The 26,434-nt window shown below is 36.8% G+C and overlaps 1 protein-coding gene across 2 annotated transcripts in view; it reads right to left on the minus strand.

Moving 5' to 3' along the window:
• Nucleotides 1-26,311, minus strand: part of eml5 (EMAP like 5) — a 77,548-nt gene extending 51,237 nt beyond the window's left edge. For both annotated transcript variants that reach the window (XM_052530552.1, XM_052530551.1), the window contains exons 1-4: nt 25,635-26,311; nt 9,639-9,798; nt 4,339-4,437; nt 3,406-3,474 (exon numbers count right to left, since the gene is read on the minus strand). In XM_052530552.1, coding sequence (XP_052386512.1) covers nt 3,406-3,474; nt 4,339-4,437; nt 9,639-9,798; nt 25,635-25,831 — 525 coding nt within the window. In that variant the 5' untranslated portion in view covers nt 25,832-26,311. The remainder of the gene's footprint in view (nt 1-3,405; nt 3,475-4,338; nt 4,438-9,638; nt 9,799-25,634) is intronic.
• Nucleotides 26,312-26,434: the final 123 nt, after the last annotated feature.

The following is a 26,434-nucleotide window of genomic DNA, read 5'->3' on the forward strand; positions in this document are numbered from 1 at the left end:
GAATCTTATTTGAATTTGATCATTTATCTTCAGGTGTTCTGTTCTGTTCATGCGTGATCTCACATAGAGCACCATGTGTGTCAGGGCTAGTAGAGCGTTTCAAATCAGTCACTTATGAAGTTTAATTTCAGTTCACATACTCATGTGCTTAACATGAAGAGTACGTCCATTATTTTTAAATGAAGAACCATCTTTAGTAAGCCTTGACGAATTTAAGAACCACAGAAAATGTAGCTTTTCGTCTGGCACCAGAGATGTTCAGTTTCTCTGGGGCTCTCTCAAAGAGAAAAAGGGGGATTACAGTGAGCTAAATCTCTGGCATGCATTGAGTGCATAAAAGCTAATCACGGGTCCAGGGAGCTGATGTCACATGGTTGAGGGGGTAAAGACTTAGGAATTATGTGGGACAACTGCTATACCATCCTAACTACATGAAGAGGGGGCTTATATGAGAGAATGGGGGATATAGTAAGACAAAAATACTGACACAGCAAGATATATAGGGAATACACAGTGATCTTAAGAAGGAGTCATGAGAGAGAAATAAAGAGAAAGAGAGAGGGACAGAAATAAAGATTAAATTATATGAGGATTGTGGATTCCTTCATGACAGGAACCTAAAGTCAAAGCTTAATGGTAACTGATGAGAGAGAAAGAGACTCTAATCATAGAGAGAACAATTATTTAAATAAATATTATTGTCCATTTCTTGTAGAAGTCAATCCCAGAATGCATTCTACTAAGAAGCTTCAATAATGTTCATGAAGACCTCATAAAAGTAATCAGTATGAATCAACACGCAAACAAGAAGCACATCAAATATAGCAAGTGCAAGTTCAATTGTGCTAGTTTGAAGTGTGAAAATCAAGCATGTCACACAAGAAAGTGTGAGCTTCTGTGAGAATCAGTGCGGTTTTCTTCTCATATGTCAAGCAAGTACATTTGAGCTTCTGTTTACCAGAATTGATGAGCTATAAATATGTACATTGATCAATGTTTATATGTGAATAAAAGCTTAACATTTTAGTTGTGTGGACTTTCAACAGATGGACAAAAAAGATATAAATAATATCTTCATTTGGGTTTCGAAGATGACTGAAAGTCTGTAAATTCCCTTAAAGAAATCTTACAGATATACTTGCAGTACAAAACTTACTAGTTTACTTAAAGAATACTTGAAAGTGTGCTTTCATAAACCAAAAAGTGGGCTAGACATAAATAGCTTGCAAACTAAGTATTACAAGAAATGTTGGGTGAAAAACATTACAAGTAACATGAGTTATGTAACAACATAACAGTAAGTATACAGTATGTTAGGGTTAGGTCATTTTAATTCCCTTAAAGGTGCCATAGAATGCAAAAATCACTTTAATAAGGTGTTTGAACACAGTTGTGCATGTAGCCGCAGTGTGTGAAAACAACCAGGCTGTGTTGCCAAGTCCGCTGGAAAACTGCAGACTTGGCAACACTGACTGCTCTGCACTCCTATGAAAAGGGAGGCGGGAGCAGCAGCTCATTTTCATTTAAAGGGGACAAACACAAATAACGGCAAGTCTTGACTCATATCCTTAAAGTGGCAATTTCAGCAAGCTATAAAAAATGATCTATGGGGTATTTTGAGATAAAACTTCACATACACACTCTGGGGACATTAGAGAACAATTTAAAATATTGTATCAATGCATGGCACCTTTAATGATAAGAATCATTAGTCTGGTAGTGAAGTTTTCATTTAGTGAGCAAGACCTAAGTTCAAATTTCAGCCAATTTTATTTCAAATACTTTTATTTGACCTTTTTGTTAGTGATCAGTGTGAGTTTTGTTATTTGACTTCTGTATCTCACCTACACTTGACTACAGCGTAACACAGGACAAGGGTCATGTGACCTCCAATAGTTTTCCCTAACACTCGAATTTGTGTCACTTTTCATTTGCATTAACGAAACATTTGGCGAATTAAAAGACCACAAATCTCATGGTCACCACTGTTTGTGTTGCTGGGAATCTCATTATAAAAAATGGTTTCCAGTTATGGGTTGCACCGACTAATCGACTAGTTGACTTCAGTGCTCTGCCATGACGCTTTAAGCTTGGCATCGACTAGTCACTGGTCCTACAGAGGGCGCAACAGGATAATAAATGTTTGAAGGACTTCCATATTAACACACCGTTTCCAAACAGTTAAAATGACAAATAAATGTATACTCCGAAAGGTCCACAAGACTTGAAATTGAACAGGAGAACGCACATTCTAAACAGCTTATTGTAGAGGTAAGTTAATTGCAGTTCTAATCTAATGCGCTGCAGAACTGTAATGCACACACATAGACTATCAAACACTAGCTCGCGTGTCACGCACTGAATCATTCAGCGCAGAAATGTACTGTCAACGCTGTTCTGTTATTTCTCAATAAAATAGCTTAGAAACTGAAAGGTTCAAGCATATATTTGTTAACTAAATCCCACAGCATCACTACTACTTGAGAGATGCTGCCATGTAGAAATAAATCCCACGCACAATCACTCTCACTGATGTATTCATATAAATGTAATCTTTATGGTAAATGTGCTGCTTTATCTGTATCTGATTTAGAACGAGCAGAAATCTGTGAGAAATAAAACGACCCAAAGGCAAAAGAACTGATCAAAATGAGCTGTTATAGGAGCAATAGCCATGTACGCAGCACTGTGTCATATGCCATAGCTGTGCACAAGGTGTTTTCCACAGCTCCAGACTTGTTCACTTCGACTCGACTTTCATCAGATAAAAGTCAACTTAAAAAAATCAGAGGTCATGTTGTTGTAGGTGTTAACTTCTGCTTAAGGCATGTATGCAGGTGGCAGCCAACAAGAAAATTTTTTGGAAAGGGGCTTCTGCAATGTGGCTTCACAACAGTGGGACACTCTCTGAACTCATCTCACAGTAAAGACAGTGGAAGACCAGCACTATTCTTCAACAATTTAAAGGTAGCTGAAGATTTCTCACTGGGCTTTGATTAAGCGACAGTAAAAGGCAAACATTGTATTTAACACTAAATAGCTTTTGTGAAATTAAAGCTAACATGAAATCAAACTGACCATTTACTCCAACTACATGTTCCTGGTTGTATTATAAATAATTAACTGAAACAAATTACTCAAAACCAAATGTTATAACTAAATTATTCCACCGAAACGAAGGCTATTGCTTAATGTTAACTGATATCCATTCCAAATACAGTCCACACAAATGTTTTAGTGAATTATGTCTCCATTCTTGTATGCATTGTATTTACACTGACTTCGTTTGTATTTTGCATGTATTTACACTGACTTTCACAAGTCCAAGATTACAAGTGTATTTCATCACAGCCAAAAACAAAATAGGAATAGGAAAAATGAATACAAAAAGAGAAAAGGCAGTACCTTGATATGTTTGACTCCACAGCTTACAAGCTTGCTTTGCTGATACAGGTCCCATGATATGTCAAATATCTTTAAGAAACAGAGGAAGAAAAGTAGAGTATGGTTTATTATATTAGTAGGTATTTTCAGAATTCAGATAAGTGTATGTTACCTTCAAGCCCTTTTAAATACTATAATTTTACAATCATGGTTGGAATTACAAGGATGCGTCTGACAATTTTTGTATTTTTCATTTCCCAACAAAGACGGAAAGCTTGTTTAGCACCAGTGCATTAAAATACAGTGCAAATGAGAATGCAGGAAAGATGCACTGAATTGATCAAAAGTGACAGCAACAACATATGATACATAAAAAGATTTCTATTTTAAATGAATGCTGCTTTTGAACTTTCTATTCATCAAAGAATCTCGAAATCAATGTATCATGGTTTTCAGAAAAATATATTAAGCAGCACAACTTTTTTCGAACAGTGATAATGCTCAATGTTTCTTGAGAAGCGAATCAGAATGTCAGACTGAAGTTGGTTGAATAGTAAGAGTAAACATCCTCAGGAGATTATGCAGAAATGTCTTCTGTATTTTTATAATGAAATACTATTTAAAATAAAGAAAGTGTGTGCAAATGTGTGTTTTGGCCCCAAGGATGTAGCATCATTAGTTGCAGTGTTAATTTATGCAAAATGAAATTCATTTCAGTGCATTGCTAGATTCCCTGAATCCAAGCCCTCTCTGCTAACATGATTATTGCTGTCTGTTTGCAGTGTGTGATTGTAAGATATGAGTTACTCTGTGTAGCCTCACTGAAACTAAAGGGCCGAAGGAAGTCCACTAGATAATGAGAGGACAAAATAAACATTACACTGCCTGTCTGCCGTTTGCAATGGTGTATCTGTGTGTGTGTGTGTGTGTGTGTGTGTGTGTGTGTGTTCTTACCCGGTCTGTATGGCCGGGAGCAGCTGCCAGAACTTTCCCCTGTCTCCAGTCCCACACACAGATTGTGTTTTTCGAGTCCAAGCCTACAGACACCAAACACTGCAAACACAAAAAATTTAAAAAAAGTTACAAAATAACTATAAATAATCTATATGATAATGAAAACTCTACTTGTTGTAGAATTTAGCTTTAACCATAATCAAACACAATTAAACCAGATAACAAAGATGCTCAAAATGGCCATTAACAGCCCAGAAGTGACTGGTTCTCGAAAGCTTAGGAGGGTGAATCATTGCAGGCAGGTGTTTTGGATCAGGATCTGGTTGGCCAGACGGTAAGCTGTTTATTTCATAACTGTAGGCTGTTTATAGTTGCTAAGCAACACAACAGAGTGCATGATATTGAAATCAACTGTAGTACAGGAAACCTGTTTTACAAAACAAAACACCATGAAGTTGTCTTGAAGTAAACGTAAAAAGACAAACTAAGACAAGCAATGTATTAAAATGTAACATACTGTATATTGTGTATGTTATGTAATATTACTTGCAAATATCACCCTACAAAGGACAAGCACTGGATGGACAAACTGGATGGGAATGTCAAAAAAATATAAATGGATGATAAATTGTGTCTAAACCTGTAAGACTGTTAATCAAATTGTCTAGTAAAGTAGTCAGTTAAGAGGAATGGGATCATTGGAATCACTTTTTTTTCCAGCTGTTGATCAATAAAAACACCCAACACCCAATTGTAGTTTCCCTCTGGTGCTAATGACATTGTGTGAGCATTCATGTGCACCTGTTTCATAATTGTGATCATTCTGACATGAGTTGAAGGCAGCAAGGCCATCTCGGTTACAACACACCTGTGAACGAGATCACTGGAATCACTTTCAGGACATTTTTTCCAGCTGTTGACCAAAAAAAAACATTGAACCTTCAGAATCCACCAACTCTGAAGCGTTTGAGTATTTAAAGCTATTATTTCATTATTGTGTATTGGTTTGGGCATTAATATAGTTATTATTATAGTTATTGCTCTTGAAGGGGCCTTTAACATTGTAAAACATATATAAATCTGTCACCATCTATATACTTCCAACCAGGGCTTAAAATTAACACTCGCCAAGCGCCAAATTAGTAAAAATCAGCGTTGGCAAGTTAATTTAACAGTGTCAGTCGCCAGTTGACGGATACAACTTTTACGAATTATAACAATGCAATGAAGTGAAAACAACAGCCAGTTTTTAAAAGATTTGCTGTTTCTGACATAAGCGAATAAAAATAATATTTTCTGTTCTGTCATAAGTGTCAAGAGTGAATCAAATAATCGGATACACACGGATTCATAAGGTCAGATCAGTGTGATGGCCAGCTTGTACCTAGACATGGTTCAAATAACTTTTACCTGAGAAGATATCGCTGCTTTCAGAAGATTAACTTTTAGTTAGTAGTAGTAATAACTGCCTGTTTTTGGAAAAGCTAAAATAAAATTTCATGGTCGGTAAAAAGAAACTTTTGGCTGGTAAATTTTATCATGTCACCGGCCATTGGCAGGTCTGGCAAAAAGATAGTTTTAGGCCCTGCTTCCACTAAATTGCCAGAATCTTCTCAAAACTGCATTTTTCTCTCAAACTGGGCACAAATCATGTGTAATCTTCCCACATGCTGTTTGATGAGGGGACCTCGTTAGTTCAGTGTCCCTTTGATGTGAGTTTGTGGCTTTCCTCCTCCGTCCTATCAAACCTGATGCACCAGTTTTCTTTTTGTAAGCTTGCACCATTCTGGCTGGGGCTAAAACAGAGTGCCTCCAGTCAATTATGTGATGCTAAACCTTTGATGAATTTGAGAAGAAAAGTGTTGCTTTAGACACCCCGGGTCTTTGAGGTAGCGTCTCCCTGCTCCTCTCTTTGCCGTTTCATCTGACGGTGTGAAACTCTGCAAATCACTTTCTCAGCTCCGCTGGGGGGAGGTGAAGGGTGAATTCTCCCAGATAAAGTGAGAGCGAGCAAAGAAATGTAAAATACCCTTTTACTGAACAAAGTTACAAATTCAATAAATCACATTTACACTGAAAGCATTACACACAGTTATCTGTCTACACAATATGATATTCATGTTTTTGAGCAAATAAAGCTGGTTGAGGACCCAGTGCTCCTGGCAGCTATTCAATCAATATCATACTAACTACTTGCCAGAAATTAATTTTAAAAATAATATTAAATGCACATTTTAATACTATAATAACATTTAAAATTATTATACTTAAAATTATTATACTTCATTTCTAACTAAATCTGACTGGTTACAGTTAGTGTTAATACAGAAAATTTGCAATCTTGAAATGACTGTAATGATTTGAAATAGTTGAAATACCTCCTGAAATTTCCTGCTGGGGTACCAGATGTGCTTTCACACTTTCTTATATATAGGTGCTGGTCATATAATTAGAATATCATCAAAAAGTTGATTTATTTAACCAATTCCATTTAAAAGGTGAAACTTGTTTATTATATTCATTCATTGCACACAGACTGATATATTTCAAATGTTTATTTCTTTTAATTTTGATGTTTATAACTGACACCTAAGGAAAATCCCAAATTCAATACCTCAGAAAATTTGAATATTGTGAAAAATTCAATATTGAAGACACCTGGTGCCACACTCTAATCAGCTAATTAACTCAAAACACCTGCAAAGCCTTTAAATGGTCTCTCAGTCTAGTTCTGTAGGCTACACAATCCTGGGGGAGGCTGCTGAATTGACAGTTGTCCAAAAATTGTCCATTGACACAAAGACACAAAAGGTCATTGTCTGTTCACATAGCTCTGTGTCCAAGCACATTAATAGAGATGGAAGGAAAGGAAAAGATGTGGTAGAAAAAAAGTGTACAAGCAATAGGGATAACCGCACCCTGGAGAGGATTGTGAAACAAAACCCATTCAAAAATGTGGGGGAGATTCACAAAGAGTGGACTGCAGCTGGAGTCAGTGCTTCAAGAACCACTACACACAGACGTATGCAAGACAATGGTTTCAGCTTCGCATTCCTGGTGTCAATCCACTCTTGAACAACAGACAGCGTCAGAAGCGTCTCGCTTCAAAAAGGACTCGACTGCTGCTGAGTGGTCCAACGTTAAGTTCTCTGATTAAAGTAAATCAGGGCTAGAGGAAGAGAGGAGAGGCACACAATCCACGTTGCTTGAGGTCCAGTGTAAAGTTTCCACAGTCAGTGATGGTTTGGTGTGCCATGTCATCTGCTGGTGTTGGTCCAGTGTGTTTTCTGAGGTCCAAAGTCAACACAGCCGTATACCAGGAAGCTTTAGAGCACTTCATGCTTCCTGCTGCTGACCAACTTTATGGAGATGCATAAAGTGGAGAGCAGTGCCACAGACTGATCGACTCCATGACACGCCGCATTGCTGCAGTAATTCAGTCAAAAGGAGCCCCAACTAAGTATTGAGTGCTGTACATGATAATACTTTTCATTTTCATACTTTTCATTTTCATACTTTTTAGTTGGCCAAGATTTTAGAAAATCCTTTCTATGTATTGGTCTTAAGTTATATTGTAATTTTCTGAGATACTGAATTTGGGATTTTCCTTAGTTGTCAGTTATAATCATCAAAATTAAAGAAAGAAACATTTGAAATATATCAGTCTGTGTGTAATGAATCAATATAATATACAAATTTCACTTTTTTTAATGGAATTAGTAAAATCAACCTTTTGATAATATTCTAATTAAATGACCAGCACCTGTGAGACAGAGATTGTAGATAGTCTGTTGTGCTGTATTTTTCACAGAGTTATCTGTAACCTGTTTAAGGAAAAATTGTGACTGTGATTCAGTGGGGACACTGAAAAATGGCCCCTTAAGGTCAAATAAATAGTTATGTTTTATTCTGGGTTTTTTTTTGTTGTTTGTTTGTTTGTTTTTTTGATGTTGATGTTTCTCACTCAAAAGGAAATGGCAGTGCATAATAATAGAGAGTAACACGACTTTGCATTAGCAGAAAAATAGTCAACCAACCAGTCAGCCTGGCCTAATGGTTAGAGAGTTTGACTCTTAACTTTAAGGTTGTGGGTTCGAGTCTCTGTATGTCACGTCACTTTCACTTTGTCACTTTATAAAGACAGGCATCTAATTTGTTTCTGAATGAATCATCAATTTTGAGCTGACTGATTATGTGAATAATTCAATGACTCTCTCATAAATACAGTCCGTTTTGTTTTTAAAATCGACTGAATGAATGATTCAATATCTGAAATATGCAACTACAGACACAAACAGTGAATGTCTCAGTGCTGCGAGACTGTCGTATCTGCACTCTTGGAATGCTGTTTGACCAATCAGTTTCAAGGACTGCAATTAACTGTAGTAACATAAGCTATACAACACTGCTTGACTTGGTCTAGATGGGGCAGTTCTTACTTGCAACATCAATAGCTTTTTCAAAAAGCTCTGAAAATTAACGTGCAGAAGTTGAATTGAACAATTTTGAAGTGTAGTTGTCCAGAAAGTGCAGCGGGAACATATCAATATATGATGGAAGTTTCTAAAGCCATTATCTTCTAGACGTTGTCAAACCTCACAATGCTGCTCATGCTGAGGGTAAAATTGGGCTATGTTCCAGAGTTTGTCAGTTGATGTTATCACTGAGGATTTTGCATGTTGTTTCTGTCTAGGTGACAAGCAGCAGCTCCGGGCAGACACACAGTTATACAGTCTGACACATACGGTCACACTGTGGGAGTCACACCATTGGTGTGTTCGCAGATGTGACTTCAACAACTAATAATAAACTTCACAGCACCTTACAGCACCTCGTACTGAGAGATGAAACTTATGAGTTCATAACAATGTCAACTCCTTTTTCACTTGCACTCTCAGACACTTGCACTTCTGCTAGTGACATCACTTGCAGTCTTTATTTTTTTATTTTGTTGAATTTTTTATTACTTTTTGTTTGAATTTCCCAACATATTGTAACAGTAGCCAGCTGGAGAAGACAAGAAAAAAGAAACTAAATTACAATGTCACTTGCAATCGCTACTTGCACTCTATGCTACCTGCGACACTTGCAATCAACACAAATCGTGCGTGTTGCCAATGGACACAAGAAGCTGTGGTGGTGATTAAACGATTAAACCTAATTTAGTACTATAATGTACAGCGTCCTGCAAGAAAAAGACAAGACCGGCAAATCCGTGGCCAGAACACCATCTGAGAGTGCAAGTCTGCACCCTCTTGAAATCTTTCTTATTGCAGTGTGCTATTGCTCAGAACACTCACCTGTCCATCAAGGTCGAAGGCGAGACAGGCGACACCGTGTGTGTGCATGTCCTTCAATATGGACACGGTCTGCACAGTATACGAGTCCCACACACAGATATACGGCTCCTTTCCAACCTGTCCTGTGGCCACCAGCACTCGCTCTGGATGCAGGGCTAAACTGTAGAAAGACAATTACAATGACATTAAAATATTAAAAGGCCAATTAATCAAAATATTGGACCATTTCAAGTTTATTGCAACAGCTGAAAACCATGCCTGTGAAAAAACATAATCTGTGCAAATATGTGCAAGCAAACATTTTTTCAACTATATCAGATGATAAATATTTGAACCACAAAAATTAATGCCTGAAACATTTTTCATGCAAATATGTGAACTAATGATAATGATAATATTGTGTATCAGCGATCTCACAGGCTGACGATAGGACGATATGACTATGGAGCATATCACCCAACACTACTATATGTACTCACGTTCAACATGAGATTGGCAGAAACTGTGTGTTATGTCCTATTTAATAATAACACATCTGGTATTATGGCACAAGCATTTGAAGGTAATGCTGTCGACTTTGAGTACTGAGGTTCATTACCCTAAAGTAACAGAAGAACACGTTAAGTATTTATAATGGGAAAGCACTGCTATCTGCTATTCTGCCATTACACCTGCCAGAAAAAAAGTGATCGTCCTGTTCTGATTTGCCTTGATTTATACAGATAACTGATTATAAAAAAAAAAAAAAGCTTTTACAAAGGGGGTGTACATTTGTGGACAGCTATAGTAAGACGAGCTATCTGTGATTATCATTTCGAGCAGTCAGGAGTGAAAGTGATAGAAGGGCTCTTAGTTATCAGAGACCCATGAAGAGATAATCTGGAGAACACGCTATCTTCCCAAATCTAAGATTCACAAAACTGGCTCAGATAAAGTGTGTCAACACAGCATATCTGTGTGTTTTAGAAGAAACATTCATTCTGTTCCTTCTATATTTTGATATAAGCTTTTATTTTTATTCCATAGCATGTAGCATTTTATATAATAATGCCCCTGTGTAGACGTAAGGTGGAAAAATCAGGTCTCACTCTTACCATCGCACTAGACCACCAAATTCATTCAAGCTTGCCTTCACATGCTCTATAGGAAATGCCTGAAGCATCCAAATGTTGCATAACATCTGTCCAGCTTTACTATGCTCTCTTCTTCACACACATATACACCAGTTTCCATATGAGACCCTGGACCACAGAACCAGTCTTATGTGTCATTTGGCCGAGATTTTTCAATTATTTGAACATCTGGAATCTGAGGGGGCAAAAAAATCTAAATACTGAGGAAATCACTTTTAAAATTGTCCAAATGAATTCTTAGCTATGCATATTACTAATAAAAAATTCAATGTTTTTGAATGTCTATATGTCTATAAAATGTAGCATTCAAGTTAAAAGGAACAGAAAATTACACAGCATTCTAAAAATATATCAATATGATAAACTTTAAAAAAAAAAATGCATCACTATACCTTGAGTTTTTCTTTATTCATTTTTTTTTTTCATTTCCCTACCCTGCATCGCCTTTGTGTGTGTGTGTTTATATTCAGCCAGAGTTTCCAGCTCCCACTATCTGATTCTGCTTTTAAAGCCTGCCAGGGTGATTCTGCTTGGCAGTGAGGAGCAGTGACTACATTAAAGCCCCGAGGGAGCTGTACCGCTCATGAACATCACTGTCTGCCCTGTCTGTCTTTCTTAATCTGCCTCTCTTGCTCCCTGATTCTCTTTTCTCTTCTACCTGTTCCCTCTTTCTACACCAGTAATTCTCAATCAGGGGAACAAGGACCTGAGCCGGTTCCAGAGGAAACGTTTAAAAGATTTCCGTTTTGCTTACTTGAACCTATTATACCAAACACAAATTATGACTTTAAAAATAGACAAATATTAGCGCTCTCATACGATTTAAATGAATAACTTTTTTTAAGTCACATTTTTAGATTTTATATATATATATATATATATATATATATATATATTTCATTACTTCATATAAATATTAACTATATTAATGTATTAAATATTTGATAGTTTTAGATTTTAGTTATTTAAAATGATGACTTTCATACAAAATAATATGTATATTATAGGCATATCTTTGCCAGTTTGTTTGGTTTAAATGTATTTGATGTACATATAAAGGTCAGTGATTTATTCACATTTTGAATATGAATAAAAAGCTTTAATATTTATATTTTTTGTTTTAATTTTAATGTATTTTTTTTTCAGTTGATTTTGTTAAGTCTTTTTTCATTTTATTAGTTTTGTATTATATTGTATACATTTGTAAATACATTTATTTTTTAACTTACTTTATTTCAGATAATTGCCAAAGGGAACTTTAAGTACTTTTAATTTGAAGTTTTTCTTCTAATATCTGAATTTGATTTTATTTCAATTTTTTTTTTACTTTTTTTTTCAATTTTTTTTTCAATTTTTTTTACTTTTTTTAGTTTGAATTGAAAATTATTCTAATAATGAGCATATGTCAGATAATGCTACATGATATTCAATACGAGTCGAAATCAACACATTTTTTGCACTACATTATTTAATGTTTCTACAGATCTGTGCTGCAGTAAATGAATCCCGAGCCAGTTGCCAGTCTGTATTCCTCTCTCTTTCAAATTACATAATTTCACATAACTGTAAATAGAGCAAAGGCACTAAGCCACAGCAAAACTCTCAATCGCAGCACAACCTTTCTTTCAACATCAATGAAAAACTATGTAATATGGCAAATATATAAATAATCGATGCAATTTGCATCCATAATTGACCTGAAAAAACTCACATTTTCAGAGGGGCTTAAAAATCCTGCAGATGATTTACAGTGAGATGAATACTTCACACTCTCTGCCTCATTCATTCATTCATTTCACAACAGATTTTTTGTTTATTATAAGTGATTTATCACATCCTTATTCTAATACATGTGCCCCTGTAATCAATAACTTCAGCTGACCAACAACATCACCTTTTGTGATGGTTAAAACCAAGTTAAAACAAGGATCTGTTTCATTCTTATAAATCAAAATAGTAGAGAAACTGAGCACAACTTCCATTTCATGCCAACTTTAAATATTTTAGACATGATATGCAGTTGCCTTAAAATTTTCGAAAGTATGATGAATCAAGATATTTGACAAAACCCAGCCAAGCCCTTGGTGTAAAATGATCCTGGAAGCTAATGTAATGTGCCAGAAACTGAATAATCAAATGTAAATTTCATTGCATAGTCTTCACTGTATAAATTATACATCATTTAAGATGAATTCTTGTTAAAATACAAAACGTCTCCCATTTATTTTCTTGGATTAACATTAAAGACACTGACAGCAGATTAGTTACGGTCACTTTAAAAGACGATACATTTAGTATAATGATACACATCTGGTTTCTTTAACTGTTCACTTTCACTTAAGACATAACCGACCATTTCTGAGAGGATTCTATTACTCACAAAGAGTTTTTGTATGTATGTGTCATTTCGAGAGCAATAAGAGACCATCTCAATTCGGTGTTCAAGGACTGTGAGACGCGGCTCTCTGGGTGTGCATTGTGTGCACAGAACAGCGCAGGTGCTGAATTAAGCCTTTCATGTCGTTGTATGCTTATATGTTTAAACCGGTGAGGTGTTTTCATTCGTTCAGGCACGAGAGGAAGCGAAGAAGAACTCGGTTCTGTGTTAACACGTCTCTCCATGTGCACACTGAAAACACATGCAATTGATAAGCTTTCATGAGGATGTTCAAGGCCGTCTTCTTATACTGGTCTCGGACAGTCGGATGAAATCACCAGGGGTCCTAATCGTCTTCTCCCCTCAGATTGGTGTAGTCAGTCTTGAATCGGTTTCTAAACACACGGACAGGGTCAGCTCAAGCGAGGGTCTGTTTAGTCTTCACCACTGTGTGTGTTTGCCCCCAGCCGGTCTCATTAGCAGGAAGATGGAGGGATTCACTCCAAATTTCGCATTCAGTCCTGCCCAGGGGACAGATGGGTCAAATCTATGTTGTCCTCAAAACACACTCTTCCAAAGAACAGTCTGACACTCGCTCCTCAAGTCTGTGTGTGACCGGGGCTGAGCGGTCAGGGAACAGATTAAAACCTGAATTCGATTTTTACATTGAGTGCTGCTTCTCGGTGTTAACCTGGTATCCAGGCTGATGCTTGGTTTTGGGTAGGGATGCAGATATAATTATTATGATTCTATGGTTGATATCTGATAAATGGCTGATGTTATTTTTCTAATTATTATACTGTGATGCAGTAGGTTCTTGCAGACCCACCCAGGACAACAATAATAAAATAAAAAAATCAAACAGATGACAAGGTGTATGTGCGATTTGTCTATAGAAGGAGGGGAAGGGCATGTGTGAAATCTGAACTACGTGTGCACCCGATAGCAGAAACAGCAGGGATGGAGATAAAGCATGGTTGAGGCATCGTGCATGTAAACGTGCATCTTCACAGTATATTTAACAACAGTTTTGAATGCTGCAGTGAACTTGTGCAACACAACATTATAATCGAAAGTATGAAATGGACATTCATTTTGGGATCTGCTAGAGATTACATTTAACAGTGTTAATAAGTGATTAATTGTTAAAACAAATGTCAAAAATGCTAACTTGCAAAAGCTTTTTCAACCCGACTTAATGCATAACTGTTTATTTTGTTCAAATAAAACAATGTAAAATAATAACCATTTTTAGATCAGCTTTTTTTCAGTGTAAAATTAACTATAAATTATATACTTTATATAATTAGTTATATAATGGCAAAAAAAAAATGCAGCACTCAGCAGAAACAACTGAATATTAAATATTGACAGAAAATATATCCAATATCGACCGATACCAATAACTTTTAATATATATCGATTGCTAACCAATTCATCACACATCCCTAGTTGGAAGCTAGTTTGCAAAAAAAAAGTCTGTACAATCAAAGACTATAGAATACCCATGACGTGTTACTCATATAGTTTTGAATGCAAAGCTCAATATGGCTCCTCTATCGAAGGAAGCCCCGCTTTCTGAGTAAAAGAGTAAACTCATCGAGTCACTGCAGCCGTTAGAAGTCAGCTTTCTGAGATGCACGCTCAGGACTGCACGTGTGCACTGGCTGCTCTAGCTTGAAAAATACACTGTTTTTAAACTTAAAGGGTTAGTTCACCCAATAATCAAAATTATGTCATTAATGACTCACCCTCATGTCGTTCCAAACCCGTGAGACCTTAGTTTATCTTCTGAACACAGTTTAAGATATTTTAGATTTAGTCCGAGAGCTCTCAGTCCCTCCATTGAAACTGTGTGTACGTCTACTGTCCATGTCCAGAAAGGTAAGAAAAACATCATCAAACTAGATGTATTTTGAAGCATCGAAAATACATTTTGGTCCAAAAATAGCAAAAACTACGACTTTATTCAGTATTGTCTTTTCTTCCGGGTCTGTTGTGAGTGAATTCAAAACTTATCAGTTCAATGATATCTGGTTCACGAACGAATATATTCTATATTAATGCGTATTGGAGACGCAAACCGTTTAAAACGATTCAGTTCGATTTGGTGAACTGGTTCAAAAAGATCCGGTTACATCGAATGATTCGTTCGCGAACCGGATATCACAAACTGCTTTGTTTTGAACTCTCTCTCACAACAGACCCGGAAGAGAAGACAATGATGAATAAAGTAATAGTTTTTGCTATTTTTGGACCAAAATGTATTTTTGATGCTTCAAAAAATTCTAACTGACCCTCTGATGTCACATGGACTACTTTGATGATGTTTTTCTTACCTTTCTGGACATGGACAGTATACCGTACACACAGCTTCAATGGAGGGACTGAGAGCTCTCGGACTAAATCTAAAATATCTTAAACTGTGTCCTGAATATAAACAGAGGTCTTACATGTTTGGAACGACATGAGGGTGAGTCATTAATGACATCATTTTGATTATTTAATCGTAATCCTAGCAAACAGAATTTGATGTTTCCCCATTCAAAGACATGGGAGCTGGAGGGGCATTTGAGAGATGACTGCCGAGTGACATGACTTGTCTTAAAGGGACTTAAAGGTACAGTATTCTCATCCTTACATATGATTCAGGTTCTGCCTTCATTGTAAATTAACAGGATTTTTAGCCAATTTGTTGTGATAAAATAAGTCTGATAGCTTAAAAAAGCAATCGCACACTTCTCCTCAACAAGTCACACAATTTGAGGTTGTGTAAATTATGTCCATAATACAAAGTTTAATATGTTTAATTTTCTATTTAATTTTCAAATAATAGTGTTAAACTTTAATATAGTGCTTCAGATGTTGTCAGTAAATTCATACATCATAGTCGTGTGAATTTAATCATTTCTTAACAAGAACTACGTGCTCTCTAGATGCTTTCCAGAAACAAATTGTGCTAATATGAGCGTGTGTTCTTCAGTGGCTGGATATAGCTAGTTAGAGATCTCTCTGCATATAAATGCTGTGATTTTCTGCTTTGATTTGATATGATCAGATGCCACAAGCCCACACACTACTGTACGTGAGCTCAGAGGAACCTACTCTCTGTAGTACTTCGTTACAGACCATGACCTGCCAATTTCAGCTCAAACATCTGAATGTTTCATGAGCGATATGGAAATCTGGAGCTTTGGCTTTTTGTAAATATAAAATAATAACAGAAGCTGTCAGTTTGCTTAAAAGTTTGCATTTAAGATGATCATGTGACATTTGAGTAAAACATGATATTAAACAAGGAAAATATGATCTGCCCACATAATGAAACATCATTTAGTGCAGATAATTTACTATCGTTGAGACATTTTCTTCATACTTTGTCTTTTTGGTTTTCATTTTAATTTCTGTTAAAGTTTCTTCACTTAAAGTCTATATAGTTTGTTTGCATTAGCATATGAAGTAAATTATTATAAATGTGCTGTATGAGTCAGAGGGCATGTTTACCTGTTAATTTTTGATAAAATGTATTGTACTTAATTAACATGTTGAATTGATAGCCCTACAAAAGAGACTGAGTGCAATTCACCTATCACGTATACACTGTTTTGCTCATTTTAATTATATTTACTGAATAATCACTTTTATTACATTTCACGTTCAACAACACTTGCAGATATTCGACAGTTAACTGTAAAATAATATAGAGCAAACATGCCCATTTCATCAATTATTAACTCTTTTAATGAATATGTCAATAAGAAGTCGCAGCTTATGCGCCAGCTGAGAAACTGTCATTTAGACGAATGCGAATGAACAGCTATCCATTACAGATATCTGCAATGACTAGCTATAGCAAGCAGCAAATCATGGTTTCAAAAGTGTGTCTAACTTTATTATGTCCCCAATCAATTGGCTACAAAATGGCTGAAATGTATTCATTAGATTCCAAGTGTCTTCATTGCTTTTCTTCACGGTACAAGGTATCAAATATATGTTTTGCCACATAAACATAATGGCTACTGGCTGTTCAAATGTCCTGTCTCTACTCCCTGCTTCAATGTGAAATATAAAAACACAGAAAAGAAACTACACTCATTAAATCAATTCATAAAGTCTGTGAAAAGACAAAACATTTCAGTTCAGCTCGGAGATTCAGTCAATCAACAAAGCAGAAAAGGTCAACTGTCATAGAAGAAGGAGCCTAAGATATTTTTATTAGGGCAAATACTCAAATAAAAGATTTTACAGACTTTATTCAAAGGAGTGGAAGCAGTGTTTAATTTGACACAACTAGACAGTGAGCTAGAAGTGCAGTCCACTCAATATGTCACACTGTTGTGGACGTGGATGTCAATTATTCAGTTGGAAAAACATCTCAAAACAGAAATATTGAACTTGCATCACCCAAAGACTCATTTTTGTTTGTATCAAACAACTTGACCCTGCTGAAACGCTGCCTGAAGTTTCGATCAGTTTTACTTTCTGTCTTCTAGTCAGCTGTGTTTTCATTTGATCTTGACTGCAGGTCTGAGACAGCAAGCTGAGTTTTTATTGTTAACTAAAACTAAAGCTACTAAAAATCTTTTTGTTATTAAAATAACGCTGAAATAAGATAAAATATAAATATTACATATATTTTTTTTTTTAAGTTGCCTTGGCTTATTGTTTATACATTTAGTTAATGCACTATAATGACTAACTGTAAATTAAATTAAAGGGTTAGTTCACCCGATAATGAAAATGTGTCCATCTTCTACTCACCCTCGAAGCATCATATGTGTGTGTGACATTCCTCTTTCAGAATAATCCAGTCGGAGTTATATTAAAAATTTGCTTTGCTTTTCCAAGTCTTTCAATTGGGGTAAGCGAGTGTGTGTCCCTCACACGGCTCCAGGGGGTGAGTAAAGGCCCCCTGTAGTGAATCCATGCATTTTTCTAAGAGAAATATCTAGATTTCAAACGTAATAAACATATTTTGTTTCTCACTTCTGCTGACTGTTGGGAACCGGAAGACATGAAGGCAAATTTTCATTTACCCTTTAAGTTAAATTAAAATCAACACTGACAATATAAAAAAATAAAGTTGTTTCGAAATATTCATAAGAAATTAATATTATATAAATTATAGTTAAATAAGAACGGGGAGGCAAGAAAGGTATATCACATCCGTGCCGCCTGCACACACACACACACACACACACACACAAGCGCGCACACACACACACACACACTTTGGATGGTGTCCAAATCAGGTCAGAGCAGCAACTGCTCCTTGTTGTGGATAACCAGGAAGGAAAGGATTAACACATTTCTAAAAGTCAGTATTTCTCTTGCATGCCTTGGCTTCTACAGAGCAAGCTAAATCTTGACAACCAATGACACCTCATGCTCAGCACCTGTCTGCAAAAAAACCCCAAATGTCCAGGAGTGCCAGACACATACAGGTGTCACAACTGCAAATGCTGTTGGTTGAAGCTATTTGTGTTATACATATTAAATGTGAAAAATGTTAAGTCACCTTGGTTGCGTCATATGACTGGACTGATTTAATCTCTGTAGTGTGTCTTTAGTGTCTCTTAGTGTTTACTAATGCAACCAAATTTTGTCCTGCTATAAAAAGTTAAAAGATAGGAGACAGTTTGCATGTACATGTGCATTTGCTTCCCAGCGTTTTCCTGCCGGATAACCCCCCGGGCTTTTACAAATGTTCAATTCCACTTGACGGTAGTCTGAAGATGGCAGAGGAAGTTTTTGCAGTCACGCTCTGTTATTTCAAAAGAGACTATTATGAACTGAACTCATTTTTCATGTAAAGCAGGCTTTAAAAATAGCCTAATGTTTCTATAATTATTCACGTCAATTAGATAATTATTGATCAATGAAATTCCAGCTTCTTTAAAATGACTAGCAAATATAAACTTGCAGAAAAATCTTTGTTTTAAACATGTTTAATAGCTGCACTTAAGTTTAGCATTAAGTAAATTTACCGCATATTATGGGATATGGAATATTAATATATTTATAACATCTTTGATTATTTATCATGTTATACAATATTACTAATAATAAGTTTAAAAGCTCACATGCCATAAAGACCCCAGGTGTATCAGTAGCCTAATAAAAGCTTTTACTTTTTACATGGAGTGAGGGGCCTAATGGGGGCCGTCCTATTGAGATCTCATGGTCAGATGAATACTACTCGCTTAATATTTGTAACCCCCATTATTAGACAGTTTCACTCATGTTTTAAATCATGTCTGAATGCAAAAAAATAAACCTACAATGTTTGCGTTTACTGCTGCATTCACACCACTAGGTTTCAATATGCACCCGAGATGACTGCCATATCGCATAGTGCAACATTAACTAAAAATGACAAGTGTGCACCTTTAATAAACAGCAAATTATATTGCACGTCTAAAGAACTTTTCTAAGAATAAAATCTAGATTATAACCTTAAAGGGGATAGACAGACACTGAAATGATCTCACCGAAACCCTCCTGCAATAGATCATGGGTTAACAGGCACAGGAGGGGACGCCTCTCCTGGTCTCAAGACGCTTATATCCACTCACCGAGAGGACATTTACACTGCCATGTGCTGGTGTGTGTTTGTATGTCAGGCTGTTTGTAGATGTGTCAGATAAGCCGCTTTGGGATAATGAATGAGAGGGTGTTTGTAGAGTTCACTGGAACTGCTGTAGAGAGGGTGGGGATTCCCTGCCAGAGGGGCGGTCCATTGCTGGGAAGAGGGAAGCCTTGCTGATCACTGTGAAACCAGTAGGACCCAGCATTAGCGGCACTCTAATGGACTCAAACACGCATGGATGCATCTTGTCAACATACACGTAGCATGATTATTATGCCCAGGCATACTGTAAGAGTGGCCTCGTCCTGACACACAAACTCACACAATAACAGGACACGAATTTGACATTAATGAGATCTATATAAAAATCTGGCTTTATAGCAAGCATTTGTTTTAGACTTTTATACATCTATACACAAACACACACACACACACACACTATTATTCAAAAGTTTGGGATCAGTAAGATTTTTAATATTTTTGAAAGAAGACTCTGCTGCTTACTAAGGCTGCTGTTATTTGAACAAAAATTAAGTTGAATACTTATTATTATTTCAATATCTTTTTTAAATATAATTTATTCATGTGATGGCAAAGCTGAATGTTCAGCATCATTACCCCAGTGATTACCTCACATGATCTGTCAGAAATCCTTCCAATATACTGATTTGGGATTCAGAAAGCATTTCTTATTATTAATGTTGAAAAAGATGTGCTTGATTTAATGCATCCTTTTATGAAAGAGTGATTAAACAATTGGTTAAATATGTAAATATATATATATATATATAATTCACAATTTTTCATTAGAAAAATTTAAATAAACAAATAATCATATATTATTATTATTTTTTGCCCATATATTGAAAAATAACATTACTGAAAAATACCCATGCATATCTCTGTACCAATTACATTACATGCTAGAAAAGACCCAGGTTGCTGAGGACAGGAGCTAAAAACCTTCTCAAATGTCAGTCGCTAAAGAAAGTCAATAAAGAGACAGATCAAATTATTGCATTTCAATATATTAAGTAAAATATTGAAAAGACAAGCATTTTTTTTTTCTTTGGAATTCACCGAGACCAGAAACATGCACTGAGAAATGTCCATGTTTAATTAAAGACAAACGAGTTATTTTTGTCTGTTAAAGCTTTTGATCTTCATTCATTAAAATCGCAAGCTTAAAAACTTGTAGTATTGATTTTACAAAAATGAGAATTCATCCCGGTGTTAAAATGTGCTAAAACAAGTGACAAAAGCACCAATATTTGACTGATTCCATCCCCACTCAAGAGACTCTCACAACTGTCTGACAGTATTTCAGTGGGCAGTGATTTCTGTCTCCAGAGGAGGTTTTACTCTATAAGCACACAAAGCAATAGTTCAATCACGTTAGGTGGAGAGCTGCCAAGGCCTTTGACAAAAAGTTAACAAGCCGAGTGTGCCCATAGGGACTTATATAGAAGGAATAAAACCCCTACATTTAATCTTGGTGGCAACTGAAGCTTCAGTTTTAGCACACACACACACACACACACACTGGGAGCACAGTCTAACCCAATCCCTTGACTGGCATTCATGCATTGTGTGCACATGATCCGTGCTAAAACTGACAACCCAGACCTTTAACATACAGTGCTGCACACACACACATTCAGACAGTCAGACTCATTGATACTATTAGAGTAAGAGCATCAGGAGGCAGCGCAGATTAAAGATTACATTAGAAATGAGTGCATGTGAGTGCACATGGCTTACAGATGGACTGTAGCATGAGAGAGAGAGAGAGAGCTTCCATCTGATTAGATCACGTGGATTAAACGAAACACACTCATTCGTGAATGCTGGCATCCCACCAAGCGCCACGCAAATGTTACTGAAGTCACCTAATCCTCATGTTATTAAAAAAGAGCCTCTTTCATGGTACTCAGCCTCCCAAATATCTCCCACGAAACACAATATTCCAGTTACAGGGACATGCACGCAAACATTTGCAACAGAGAAATCTTCTTAAAATACATTGAGTAGATTCCAGTTGCATGAAAGACAGGCGGATGGGTTCAATGCTGCAGGTCACTCGTGGTCATTCGATGCCTGACATGTCCAAGCTTTATCCGCTCCCTTTTAATTATCTTGAACACCTCTAGTAAACGATTAGACGTCTGAGGGCATACAGCCTCAGGAGTGTGACCAGCATGCATCTGTCTGTGGCACTCATGAATGCTCACATGCATTTCTGGACCCAAAAACACAAGTCTTCATGTACTGTATATCAAACGTGGTTGCACTAAGATATCAAAATGTGCTATTTTGAAATCTAAGCTATACATATTTTTAACCACATTAGGTTAGAGGAACAGTACAACATTTCAATTTTGCAACAATTTACAGAAATGTGATTTCAAATTCATGAGGAACACAAAAGGAGATTTACAGATTTACAGTTTACAGAATGTGCTGGACGCTCTTTTTCTGTGCAATGGAAGTGAATGGCGAATGGACAAAAAGGGCCGATAACGGTCTCTTTGAATTGGTCAGCATGCTTTTTGTGCTGCATTAAAATACTTTTGTATAATTTGATAGAGTTGCAAAGTAGGGTGGGTGATATGACCAAAACAGATTAATTTATTATTTCACGATAACACTATGTCAGAATACATTAGGCTGCTGTTACTTTAAGACCTAATGCATGCATCCAATATTTTGACAGACATCTGATTTCTTTCCTAACTGTTTAAAATTCACTTAACTGAGATAACATGTTTACATGAATATTTGCAAAGACGGGCACTTTGACAGAACTTTTGTGTATATGAACATTCAAGTGCAAAGGGGGGCTGAATTCAATATTGCATGCTGTCTACGAGTCAGCTTGAGTTCAGAAAATTATGACTTTTTTGGGATCATCACACTTAAAGGTAAAGTTTAAATGTGTCTAAATTTTTATATATGCTTGTTTCAGTCCAAAGTTCAATATTTTATGCCTTATGCTGGCACTTACCTGAGAGAGTGTAATGTAATGTAATGTTTACAAAGAACGGGGACATATATCAGCAGTTCTCGGCAAAGCACAGTATGATCACACAGCTCGCTTAATGGAGTTGATACAGACCAACTCACAGTGTGATATAAACAGCATCACGTCTGCTAGGTATGAGAGGGTCTCTCATTCTCTCTCTCTCACACACACACACACACACACACACAAGCTGCTGATCGTCATCTGTAGCTCAGCTCTGGGCTCCATCATCCACCTCCCACCGAGCTTTCTACTCAAGGGCAAATAACAGAGGATACAAACCAACTCCACCATCAACTACCAATCCGGTGTCAACAACAACTCAGAGCAGCCAATACAAGAAATATCTGTCAGTGATCTGGAGTAAACAAAGTACAGTGGGTAAAGAAAAGAATCACCCCCTTTAAAATAATCATTGTTTTATCCAGCTGTATTTACTCAGTGCAACTTATAACATCCAAGTGAATATATAACACCAACATGTCAGAAAAAAATGCAAAAAATAAAATAAAATAAAAAATACCCCTAGGAAAAAAGATCAACTCTTTGGGTCAGTATTTTTTTTTTTACCACCTTTTGCTTTAATGGAGACATAACATGGCAATTTTGGCCAATCTCATGTTAATGTTGAGTACCTAGATAGTAGTATTGCATCTTTCATGTTTCATCTTTCATGTTTCATTCTGATACTGAAGTAACCAGAGATGGATGGGTCCCTATGAGACATCTGACACACAAATGCACACCGGGCACATACTGGGAGGTAGTAATGTATGTAAATGGACACAAATTTAATGTCTGAACCAGTTTTTTTAAGACTGAAAACACTTCAACGTGCACAGAATTTTCCATAATTACAAATAATAGCACATGCACACTGATGTGTTCACCAAAACCTTCACACAGCCACACAAATGCAAGGTAACCAAGGTCAGTTTCTCTGTCACCTAATTAATAATAGAGAATTGAGGCAGATGACTGGCGGTGAGGCAGAACACCACCCCCTCCAGCTCTCACTGACACACCACACAACATGCAACACATACAAATAGACACACACACACACATATATATACACCATCTCCTGTATAGGATGCCATAACCTTGATGATCATGTGACTGTATTATAATACCTTTACCCTCAGCTAAAAGCACCTTTACATGCATATGATTACAGCTTTCTCTAAATAACCGAATTACTATTAAGGTAAAACACAGATAAACCTTGGATGATCATCAAATGTAATTTAAAGGACATCAGAATCATGACCTCGGATAGAGGTCATTTCATGACAAGTAACTGTTAAAGCTATTGGGATATATTATATTAGCTAATGAATTAAAGCTAAACAGGTTTTGTAATGCAGTAAAATATGGAGTTACACTTTGTCTCAATAAATATTTCAAGACAAAATAAGAGAATAGTGAGGATTAGACAAACTACACTGAAAAACTCAATGAAATGCAGTTCCCTTTCACAGCTTAACTGCACATGAATGGTCAAATGCACAAAATTCCATCAAAATGCCTGTCTTGGTTAATATTAACATAAACACAGTTATGTTTAGTGAACATAAACAGTTTGGAAATAAATCAGACCTTTGTCAATATATTGGACCTATGCATTAGGCCTAGGTCTTAAAGTGACAGCAGCCCAATATATCTTGACATATAATGTTACCATGACATAAAATTACTCTTATGGTTATATCACCCACCCATACTTTTCTTCTCTTTCAAAATGGTTTTAAATTAATTTTATCAAATTATAGTCAGTTATTACATTTACAGTAATTAAATTATCTTAAATAATAATTTCCAATAAGCAGTTGTGTTGTACCGAATATGAATTTGTAAAGTATGAATTTGTACATTTTCACTTGTAATATATATATATATATATATATATATATATATATATATATATATATATATATATATATATATCCTAAAGATCATTGCACACTAGTGAGAGAAAGCAGCTCTGAAACACGTAGAGGAAAGGCTCCAGTGCTGTTATACTAAATATTGTCACTCTTGGAACCACGGTTCAATTCCATTTCAGGTCGTGTGTTCGTGTTAACACACCCTCTTCCGTACAGCCGCTCAGTATACTTGAGGCATGTGTATGTTTGAGGGAGAATTCAACAGTGTATTCGAAGTAGGCCTATCGAGAAAAGTCCATCTATTTTCAGCAGTGTTGCGAAGAATGAAGTCCAGCTCACACAGAAGTCACTTTCGAAACAAACAGATTTCTGGTGCGAAAATTTTCGTTCGCGTGGATTGTGACCACACCTTTACAAACAGCCGATCACTTTGCGATTTGTGAAGGATTTATAAGTGGCTGATCACAAAGGCAAAGGCACGCGTTTTGCAGTGAAAAAAAGAACATGACGGAGAGCGAAGGGATGCTAGAGAAAGCAGAGTTGAGCTATTGCAAAGTTGAGCTACTTTTAACTTGCACCGAGACGCATATGTACATGAACGATTAAAAGATAGCATTGGCACAATGCAAGAAGAACGCGTCCTGTCCGGTAAGCTGCTCGGCTGAGGCGCTGTCCAGCGCGCGAGCCTCGTGAAGGTGATCGCGTGACGGAGATCACCTTCAGCTTCAACTTCAGCTTCAGCACCCTGGCGTGCTGGACAGCGCCTCACTGAGCAACTTCCACTTCCATCTCTCTACACTTTCTTATGATTAAATATACAGCAACGTCTTACATAAGAAGTAGCATGACACTGGCTTGAATGCACAAGCACCACCGAGTTCACTGCTACTAAGTTGGCATGCATTTGATAATAATAATAATAATAATGATAGCCTAATAATAATAATGTATGGATCTCCTTAAAAAAACATCCACGTGAATGTGCCTACCTGATTATGTCATCGTTATGTCCCAAATAAAATTTCTGCTTGTGTTCCCGTGTGTTGTACACAACTCCGACGCCGGCGACGAAGTACACGATCTCCTTGGCGGCGGTGTAGTACAGGTTGTTGCGGCACTGGTGTCCCCGGTAGCCGTAGACCCACTCGAGTCGTAGGTGACAGTTCGGAGCTGTTCTGTCAGCCATGTTCGGTCGTGTTTTGCTTCGAAGCGAACAGCTGGTGCTTCTTCATTCACCGACGCGACGAGCCGTCACATTCAGTCCCGTTTACCCGCTCAGTCCGCGGTCAGCGCAGCTTCGTCCGGCCGAAGACAAACCGATCGGCGACATATTTCAGTTCAAGTGAAGTGCACAACTTTAGGCGGTTTGCATAATGTTAGGGAAAAGCTTAGTTTTGTTCAGACGATGTAAATCTGCTTGTAGTCTGGCTTGTACTACTTGTGACACGTGCGAGGCACGAAGCGGCTCCCTCTTCCTCTGATCGGACGGGTGGCTTTGCTCTAGTGACATGTCAAAACCTGAGAACATGGATCTTTCGCAGTAGTTAACTGAGAAGGGCCAATCAATAAGCGAAGGTAGTGATTGACAGAAAGGTTGGCCAATCAGGTCGAGAGGAAGAGTTGAATGAAAATGTGTGGACCAATCGCGAGCAGGAGGAGGAAGGAGTAAGATGTCTGTGCTCTATATGGTCTGCTCATTTAGCTTGAACGGCAGTCTAATGGCTTTTGTCGTAGGCCTACTACAGTCTACTAGTTTAACTCTGTGAGGTCTGAGCTGTTTCTGTCCTTT

This window comes from Carassius gibelio, chromosome A17 (genome assembly GCF_023724105.1).
Source record: "Carassius gibelio isolate Cgi1373 ecotype wild population from Czech Republic chromosome A17, carGib1.2-hapl.c, whole genome shotgun sequence".
Lineage (NCBI taxonomy): Eukaryota > Metazoa > Chordata > Actinopteri > Cypriniformes > Cyprinidae > Carassius > Carassius gibelio.